Genomic DNA, 10,019 nt, shown 5'->3' with positions numbered 1-10,019 from the left:
ATTTGGGTTGAAGCTTTGGTTCGAGAATTGGGAGTTATTCTTTGTCAATGCCCGTGTTTGTGGTGTGATAACCTGGGTGCCACTTACCTCTCTGCAAATCCCATTTTCCATGCCAGGGCTAAACTCATTGAGATTGACTATCATTTTGTGAGGGAACGAGTGGCTAAAAAACTTCTTGACATCAGGTTTATTTCAACTAAAGATCAAGTTGCAGATGGATTTACCAAAGCTCTAGGAGTTCAGGATCTAGATAAGTTTAAGCGTAATCTTAGCCTTTCTCGAGGCTTAGATTAAGGGAGGGTGTTAAACCTTGTTCTATTGTATTTATACGAGTATTATACAACTCATGTAATGCCACGTGTAGGGCTTTTCTACACCTATATAAACACGTAACCCGGCCCAGGAAGAGGGTACGGTTCCAACCCTAAAACGCTGATAATGTCAACTGCCTTGTCGATGTCGCATGCAACTTAGCAACATGGCAGAAGGCCGCACTTGCACCGAAGACAGGAATGCTCTATGATGCCGTTCCATTCCGGGTCGTTATCAATATAAGTGAGTGGATACTGGTGTGAAAACTGCTAAAGGGTGATGAAATATGTAAAACTAAGATTGAAAACACAGATCGATTTGCATCAAGAACCCCCAAATATATAATTTAATCAAAATTAATAACTTAAAATGGGCGCGTAATTACATCCTAAAGCTAAGATCTATGGTGCCGATATAGCTCTTGTCTGATGCCCACCGCTACCACACCTGCTGTAGCTTTCTACACACACAGAGAGAGAGAGAGAGAAGAGAAGGGAAGAGAAGAGAAGTGGCGAGAGGTTTAGCCAAACATTAAGAACCGTGAGGCAGACGCTTCTGCTGGGTGGTGGGCCACGACAATTAGTTGGACACAGTAATTCAGTCACGTGCCGAACCCACCGTGCATGTCCCGTAGAATAAACAACGGCCTAAAATGTACATGCGCCCATTAAACCACTGCGTCTATTGCTGATTCCTTGTCATCATGGATTAGTTCACTTTTGTAATTTCTTTTTTGTACATAACTTGTATATATTGTGTACTTTGAGTGTTGATCAATAAAGGGCTGCGAGGGGTACCCTTGCAGTAGAAAAGGTTAAAAAAAAAACCACTGCGTCTACTAACGTGGCTCTTGCCTGCCACCTACCCGACATACTTATGTGCCGTATTGGTGGTACAATGATGAATATCCTTCCGCCATCCTTGTTGTCCACCGCAAAAGGTGCATCAGCTAGGTAAGTACTTTTGGTGGTACTTTTACGTTGGGCCGTCCGAAAAATCCATTGGGTATGGGGGCTTTTTTTGTAGTGGGCACTACTGAGCACCGACCTTTCGTGCATCGTAGAATGGTGGTAATTTCCATTGGTAAGGAGTATAGTACATCATATAAGTGTTCACACCCTTGTTTTCCGCTTGGAATGCTCATACGCCCAACCAAAAAAACATTTACAGTTAGTTAGTGCTTGTGCCAACAAAAAAATCGCCAGATAAGGAGGAGGTTTTTTTTTTATAGTGGACCTTATATTTAATTATATCACCAAACTGAGACTTCTAATCATCTAATGGTTGGTGAATGAACACATTCGTCACGATCAACTTCATGTATGCTGGTCGTAGGAGGTCGATAGAGTTCTAAATTTTGGTTGAAAAAAATACTTTGAGACATAGCCAAAATCAATAAGTTCCACCAAAAAAGTGATTTTGGCTCTCTTACAGCTGGAGGATCGAATCATCTACACTTAGATTTGATTGAGAGCCGGCTTTTAAGAATTTTGAAGAAAGGATGAATTTTGAAGAAAGGATGAATTTATTTTACAGCTGGAGCATAATGCACTACTGTAATAGCTAGAATAGTTGGATGAAAAGAAAAAAAAAGGTTATCTTTTACCAAAATCTCCCGAGCTTCGATGAAATTTCATTGGAAATGAGAACCCAGACACAGATTTCGAGAGGAAAATGTCCTTCCAACGAAAAGAACAGAGGAAAGGTGAATGGATGAACAAGAACGGGCTTTCAGAACAAACTGGGCTACTTGGTTGTTGCCTGGGTTTGACCAATCTGTAGAGTTTGTTTGGGCTCGGGCCTCTGGGCAGGCCTATAGCCCAAGCCTGCCGGCGTTCATCGGCGTGGATTCCTGTTACGCCGCCGCCCCCGATTTCCCCGTGCCATCTCCCACCGCGCTCGTCCCCGTGCCGGCGGCGATGCAGCCTCCAGCCATAGGGGAATCGCCGAGCAACCGCTAGCCTCCAGTCCTGCAGACCCGGCGGTGCCGGTGCCGGTGCCGGCTAGGGTGGCGAATGCGGGGACACCGGAAGTACAGTGATGTTTCCTAGGGCGTAGCACAAACCTTCGTCGAGTATGGCCGAGGTCGCCGGCGCGGTGCGGTGCGCCCGTGAGGGAAGGAGCAGGCTCAGAGGAGGACAAGTATGTCTCTGCTTTCCAGCTTCATTCAGTGATTATTTGCCCCCCCTAGGAATTCGCTTAGATGGATACACTTTATGCATCCAGAAATTCTAGGGTCTTAATTAGAGACTGAATCTCCGCATCCATTAGAGGAAATTTGTACTAGTCTTCAAGGTATTGGTAGAATGGTAGTAATTGGTAGCTATCTGCCTCTGGCATTAGATCCAATGCCTTTCAAAATTTGGAACTTGGGAGAAAAAACTCATCGGGCACCTGAATTTTTCCTTTTCTTGTCCGTAAATTATGGATTCTGTGGTGCGGAGAACCTTGACTCTAGGTCCTACATACAGATAGAGTATGTTCTATGATACAGTACCGAATTTTGTCGCACTTATCAAATTCTGTATGTACTCTATTACAGGCCACCTTTATAAAGAGTTGGAAATAACTGTTCACCTTTTGGATTCACAAAGGGGTTATCAGCTTAAAGAGTTGGTGGTCGTTGTAGAATTTTTCGATTGCACACGGCTTATCTCGTCATGTCTGGTAGAACTTGCACTTTGTACATCCAGATTATGAGCAGAACTTTCACTGGAATGAGAGATACGCACGTGGGTCAAGTTATTGCTAAACAGTAATTTCATAGAAAAATAAAGGAAACATATATGGGAGAAATATCTTACAGTAATTCACCGAAGTTCTGCTTTGGCGGCATGTCCAGATCATCTAAGCTTCGCTCAAACATTTCGAGAACTTTTGTTATAGTGGGGCGATACACAGGTAATACTTGTATGCACCACAAGCCAATTAAGATCATCTTTCTCGCGATTTCCTCAATTTCGTCTGTGACTGCACATGCTTGGAGTCCCTCATCTTGCGCTAAGTGGTCGTATATCCAATCAGGAAAGTACTTCTCGCTGGATTTTTCAACAATTGATTTTACATTTCTCCTGCCTCCAACCATCTCCAGCAACATCATTCCATAACTATAAACATCTGACTTTGTTGAAACCACTCCAAAGGTTCGAGAGTGAACTTCTGGAGCGATGAATCCAATTGTTCCTCTAGCGCCATTCATTGATAGCTTGCTCTCCTTTGTATGACACAGTTTAGCTAGACCAAAATCAGCAATCTTTGGACTAAAATCCTTGTCTAGAAGGATATTTTGTGGTTTGATATCAAAATGAACAATCCGTGTGTTACAGCTATGGTGCAAGTATTCTAGGCCACGGGCAACCCCGATTGCTATCACATAGAGCCTCTGCCATCGTAAAATTTCTTTCGGGTTCTCTGAGTAAATGTACTCATCCAAGGAACCGTTGGGCATGTACTCATATATAAGCGCTCGTTTTGATCCCTCCAAACAAAACCCATGTAAGCTAACAACATTTACATGAGAGGTCCTGCCAATGCTCATAACCTCATTCACAAACTCGTCCCCATTTCCTTTGCAGTCATGCAAGAATTTCACAGCAACCAGACGGCCATCATGTAGTCTTCCTTTGAAAACCACACCATAACCACCTCTTCCGAGCTGATCACTGCGAGAAGACGTTATCTTCATTACCTCTGAGTACATGTATCTTTTTGGAGCTAGGGATCCATAAGTTACTAGCATAGCCTCGTAATTCCTTTCAGTGCTGCTGCTATTCTTTTTGCGAAGGAGAAGCCATATTCTTTTCCACTTTATTTGCCATATCAGCACATAAATACATGGAAAGAGCAAGGCTGCAGCTGATATCAAAGCTAAGATGGAAGCAGATGTTATTTCCTTTTGTAAATCAGAAGGTATAGTACAGTCATTATGATTCTCAATATCATGATTAGTTTAACTTCCTCATTAAAATTTACATGGTGGCAAAAGTAGCAACACGCTAAAAACCATATATTGATCAGTCTTGTATTAATTGGAGTAATTGTTTCAATTTTAATTATAGAGTAAACTTAAAAAATATTCTTAGAAAATCACTGATGAGGAACTACTGGCATTTAATGATTTAAATGGTGACATGTGAAAAGATGGTGTAAGTTCTAGCATACCTATCAGCAGTTTCTTTTTGCTCCTCTTGCTACCTGGAATATGACATAATATTGAATTTATAAAATCAGTACTGTCAAATAATAATACCATGTTGGTTATATGTTAAAAAAATATAAAGGCGGCATATAGGATTTTAAATACTTTGATGAAGAACTATATAAAAAGGTATATTGCAATAATGTGAAGAGCACAGACAGCATATCTGACTTTGTTTAAATACTAGTTTGATACAATAATACAAGTTATATGCCCGTACAATTGTCAAAAAACTACTCTTCCAGTGTTTGATGGGATGTATATGAAGCTCATTATCATGAACTCATTCTGAGTTCTGAAAATACGGTCATGGCTGAGTGCAGTTGTAGAGGAAGGAATGGTTGCTGGTTTTGGGGCTAATGGCGAACTTGACACCTCAGGTGGCTGTAGAAATTTTTTCGGTGGCATAATGGATACGTCTAGGATCTGGTACTTCCAGGAGTTCTTAAGTGAAGCCTTGCCTTGCCACATGGGATATGAAAGTCATGGTAGCTACACTTGGGCTGGTGCATGCCATGGAGTCAGAACGGGGATGCGATGCTGAGTTCCTGATTATGTCGCGAGTAGTAAAGCTAGCTGCTACCTGCAGGACTTGATAGTGAGCAGCTGCAGGGCAGCTATTGGAATTTCAAAGTGTGCAAACTATTTGATATGAGAAGGCAGAGCTGTTAACTGGAAGGATGGCTCAAGAGATTTTAGGACGAAGCTAAGGAGAGATTTTAGGACGAAGCTAAGGGAGGGGAAATGATATGAGAAGGCAGATATATTAACTGGTAGGTTCCCGACGACTTTGACTAGTCTTGTCAACGCCATGGCATTTCCACACCCACTAGGAAAGAGTGACATCCAAATTTCCGGGTCCATGTATAGTGTTTTGTTTCACTGTTGTCTACAGATAGTGTATGCAAAGTGATCAACGACAAAATGTATGATTGAGGTGGGAAGAGAATCGGCTGGTCCAGCAATAGTTTTTCAAAGAAAATAAATAGTTCAGCGGAACCCAAAGGACAGGTGTTGACAAATGAGGTACAAATGAATTGGCAATGAGTCACAGGCATGCATGGAGAGGATATATCGGAGATCAACTCACTGCACGTCACTGCAGGCGGTGCCTGGGAGCAGTTGGCAGCGAAGAAGAGCTCCCAGTTGGTGGCGCTGACGGTGAACGCGAGGCTGGTGGAAACGTTGAACAATCTGGCGTGGCAGACTGGCAGTGGTCGGCATTCGACACCTCCCAAGATGAGGTTGGCATGGAAGACCACGACGGAACGGTCGCCGTAGTGAATGTCGAGGAGACGGACGTAGGACTCATCCAGGCTCCGGTCGGTGGCGCCCATGGGGTCGTTGCTACATGTGATGCCAGTATGGATGGTTGCATCCACGCAGCCAGAACGGCTACATGATGGTCAGGTTGCCGCACGACGCCGGTGTCCAGCGGCTGCATTGTGGTGTTGGAAAGGAGTTTTTTTTTTTTTGTGTGGCATTTTACGATGGGAATGGGACTAGACCGAAACTATGCAAGTGGGTGAAGAGAGACCAGCCGTCATTTGGGGACACTTGATTTAAATTTGGTCAGCGGTTAAAGTTAGAACTTCCGAAGATGGGACTGAAGAAAGAAGGAACTTCAGAAGATGATATGGTGGCCATAGTTTTACTGAAAAATATTTTAGACATAGAAGATACACAAGTTATTATATATGCATATAAGAACCATACACATATAAGATGATATACTTGTCATAGTTTTATTTTGAAAATACTTTCTTCATAGAAGATACATAAAATCGAGCTTCGACGTCACATGAGTAGGCAAGGCGTTGGCGTAGAAGATGTCAAGTATTTGGAGCCTGTTCCTAGGCTCATAGTTCCCGAGTTACGGGATATCGCTGGTCCAGTGAACCTGGAACCCAAGCCCTGGAAGAGCCCAAAGACGAAGCGGCTGAGGAGCGCTTAATTAGGTGACGTTGTTGCATCTGAGCTAGAGACCTAGAAGGACAGGACCAACACGATGCATGGCTGACAGGGCTCCTCGGGACAGAAAGGGCACCCTATAGTCAGGCTACCACATTTCTTGGGTGAGCAGGCAGCGTTGGACGTTGGTGGAAGCCGGGGGAAGGAGGCGATCAGCAGCAAGAGGTGCTGGACCGGCATGGTTGGGTTGAGGATTGGAAGTGAAGCCAGTGATTCCGTGGTACCTGAAAATGGAAAGACTAAGAAAGAGGGAACGAGACATCGGACAGTGAAGATGTGAGACTTTGGGGCAATCGACGGTGGCGGGAGATACTTGATAGGTCGTAGTTAGCGTGTGGGTCACCGTTCCCCACCGGCATGGTCGTGGTGGTGGCTTGTACAAAAAGCGTTTCCAAAAATGAGGCTCGAGGCTCGGCTCGGGAGGCTTGAGGCTCGGTTCGTTCGAGCAGCTAGACCTCGCTCTCACTCATCTCACTAGGGTTGCCGCCGCCACCCGTGCCCGCCGCCGCCGCCGCCTCCCGCGTCGGCAACCACCGCCCTTATCTCCTTCTCCATGGCTCCCCTACCCCTGCTCCTCTTAATTTGATCCCTTAAGTCCCGCGAGGCGCAGGCCATCTATGGTTAGCGGCTGCCCTCCGCCCGCCGCGAGCGGCCCATCGGTCACCGGCCCTTCTCCCGCCGGCCTTCCGCCACATGTGTCCGGCACCGGTTGCCTACTCGTATCCTCCAATCAGACCACCACAAATCCCCACCACGGGCTGCTCCTTTTCTGATGGCTGAAGATGCATCCTGGACGGGAGCAAAACTGAATAATTAGATTCAATTAATCTCCACCAGCGGCTGAAAATGCAACCTGGGCTGGAGCGAAACTGAAAAATTAAAGTGAATGCTAATTTTGTTTTGTTTGGGAGCTACAGATTTTACTTGGCGGTTAACAGAGCAACACCGGCGGCCGCATGTTGTAATGTTGCGTTAGCTCTACTAGTATTTGTTGAACTAAGTGCATGCCTTGCTGACACTGCTTCCTATTGGACCAAGTGTATGCATTTGTCTGATGAACTTGTAATATATGTTATTCGTTATTGGTATTTTGTGGAACTTTTTATACAGATGTATTCATGCTAATTATTTTTCATAATTGTGAAAAAATATATTTTTAGCAAAGGTTATGGTGATTTTTTTTATTACATCGAATCTTTGAGCCGGCTTGTGAGTCTCATCGAGCGGCCTTGTCGAGCCTCGAGCCTTCATCAGAAGATTTAGGCTTGGCTTGTCTGACCTTCGAGCCGAGTCGAGCCTAAGCCGAGCCTTGTTGAGCCCGAGCCAAGCCTCAAGCCTTGAGCTTTGTGTCCACCCCTACTTGCACCCGCCACAGCCACAGCGATGGCTTACCGCCCACCATTAATTCCGTGGTCTGATAAGGAGGTTGAAGCTGGCAATAGTATCTCGATAAAAAATGGTTAGTTCGATGACTGAGCTTACCACTGCTAGTACCAGTGGCAGACGGCGGTTTCCATGTAAGGAGAAACCCGTCTCTGATGAGCTCCTGGTAGTCACTCGCATTCACCTGGCTGAGTTCGGCGGAGGTGTTCCGGTTCAGGACGTGGCATCTCCCAGGGTTGTTCAAGACATTAAGTTTTCCTAGATCAACGACATGCAAGCTTCCTTCCTCATAGTTGATGTCGAGGATCGCAAATCCATAGACTTCAGAGCTCCGTAGAATTGCAATGTTGTTGTTGTTGTTGTTGCAATAGACCTCGAAATCCATGACACCACACAATCTTCATATCTCCATGTCAGCGAGCCACAATGGGGAGGAGATGGTGAGGTTGCCGCATGTCTTAGTCGAGCAGCCATCCGCTTGCTCCTCAGCCGCTACGATGGCGAGCGGTGGCCACCAGGCCAAAAAGAACCAGGATCTCAGAGCCATGGCAGGACAACTTTTGGAATTTCTTCCTAGTGATCAGGGTGCTGGGTCTGGCCGCTTGGGGAGATAGAAGTAAGAGAAAGACTCTGCTAGTGAGCTTAGCGCTGGGCTACCATCGTCCACAAGAAAGATTTTGCAAGAGAATGCACAGTTCTGCAGAACCCAATGGACCATTCCACCGAGAGATTAGTCAAAGTAGGGACGGAATCAGGTCTCGCTCGATCCTTGTCCAGTTCTTAATAGACCAATTATTTCCACTGATCATATGGACTTCTTGACCAGCTGAAATCTTGACAAGGCATTTGTTTTTTGCGATTTGCCATTTTTTTAGGAAAAAATCTTTTAAAACGATCCAGGCCTATTGAAATAATGTTTTGAATTTCAGCCACACCTTGACATATTTGGTTTTTCAAAGCAAAGAGATGGAATGAAGAGGACAGGAAGAAGATGGCTCTTTTTTAAGGGTTTTGCTAAATTCACAGTCGACGGAGAATTAACTGACTGCTAAACCGTAGGATTGTGTCATGATAACATAGATTTGACTAGTTGCACTTGCACATGGATGACATTACCTTTAATTCTCAGTCGACTTGAGAGTTAGTCATACCCCTTTTTGAACTTAAATCGGAGATGCTCTTTTCAATCCATAAATAAGTTATATGGAAAAGAAATCGAACAAAAAAAAGCTTACCACTACCAAGATGAGGGGGGTCCCAAGTCAAGAGGAAGCCATCGCTGACGAGCTGCTCGTAGTCCCTCGCATTCGCCTTGCCTGACGAGCCCAGCACTGGGATGACGGTAGAGTCACACCCCTCGAAGCCGGTGTAGCCGCTCGTCTCATCATAGAACCCTCCCGCGGAGACAAACACGTCGCTCTTATTGACGCATCTCGTCTCCACAAGCGTCCCATCCTGACGCGCCACTCCTGCTGCTTTTTTTGTGCAGTTGTAGAAGACGAGGTTCAGGTTGGCAGGGCTGATCTTGAATGGGGGTCTCAGCTTCACGGAGGTGTTCCACCTTGGGACATGGCAGCTGTTGTAGTCGCGCAACTGGGTCAGCTCGTATAGATCGACGACGCGCAGACTCCGTTCCTCGTAAGACATGGTGAGGATTGCAAACCGCGGTCCGCGTAGAACTGGAGTAGTACGGTTGAGGCAATCGACCTCAAAGTCCAAGGAAGCACATGATCTTCCTGTCTCCATGTCAGAGAGCCCGAATGGGTAGGAGAAGGTGAGGTTGCCGCATCTCTTGGACGAGCTGGAGCAGCCATCCATCTGTGCCTCAACCGCCGTGACGACGAGGGTCAGCGGTAGACACCAGACACAGAAGATCCAGTAGCTAGGAGCCATGGCAGCACAGGATTTGAATTTGTTTGGTAGCTAGCGGGGTGCTGGGCCTTGCGGCCTTGGGAGATAGAAATAAGAGACTGAACGGGCTTGCTTGGCTATCTTCGGCCGCACGTCCTGAGGGACGGTCTTCACACGGGGGCATTGAACTAGCTTGTTGACTGGTTTTGGGATCGGATGATTTTTCTACAGCTAGACAACCCAGTACTCAAGTCTCCGCCAGTGATGTTATGGTGTTATGTGGCGGTGTTGTTCAGCAGAAACC

The 10,019-nt window shown here is 45.6% G+C and overlaps 1 protein-coding gene across 1 annotated transcript; it reads right to left on the bottom strand.

The window, feature by feature from the left end:
- Positions 1 to 2,701: 2,701 nt before the first annotated feature.
- LOC127341125 (LEAF RUST 10 DISEASE-RESISTANCE LOCUS RECEPTOR-LIKE PROTEIN KINASE-like 2.1) lies at positions 2,702 to 10,006 on the bottom strand. Its single transcript, XM_051366897.2, has 4 exons — positions 9,100 to 10,006; positions 4,474 to 4,506; positions 3,117 to 4,179; positions 2,702 to 3,024 (listed from the first exon to the last, which is right to left on the bottom strand). The coding sequence occupies exons 1-4, from the start codon at positions 9,755 to 9,757 to the stop codon at positions 2,913 to 2,915; spliced, it is 1,866 nt and encodes a 621-aa protein (XP_051222857.1). The 5' UTR covers positions 9,758 to 10,006; the 3' UTR covers positions 2,702 to 2,912.
- Positions 10,007 to 10,019: the final 13 nt, after the last annotated feature.

Source organism: Lolium perenne, chromosome 3 (assembly GCF_019359855.2).
Source record: "Lolium perenne isolate Kyuss_39 chromosome 3, Kyuss_2.0, whole genome shotgun sequence".
NCBI lineage: Eukaryota > Viridiplantae > Streptophyta > Magnoliopsida > Poales > Poaceae > Lolium > Lolium perenne.
Note: the sequence above shows the minus strand (reverse complement) of the source record. Positions and strands in the feature narration are given on the sequence as shown.

What these genes read in the sequence shown, in the direction of transcription:
- LOC127341125 (XM_051366897.2), bottom strand. Translation starts at nt 9,757, where the DNA reads ATGGCTCCTAGCTACTGGATCTTCTGTGTCTGGTGTCTACCGCTGACC. An exon ending in CCCCCCTCATCTTGGTAGTG is followed by an intron (nt 4,507 to 9,099) that starts GTAAGCTTTTTT and finishes GTCATATTCCAG; the next exon opens with GTAGCAAGAGGAGCAAAAAG. An exon ending in CAGAACTTCGGTGAATTACT is followed by an intron (nt 3,025 to 3,116) that starts GTAAGATATTTC and finishes CTCTCATTCCAG; the next exon opens with TGAAAGTTCTGCTCATAATC.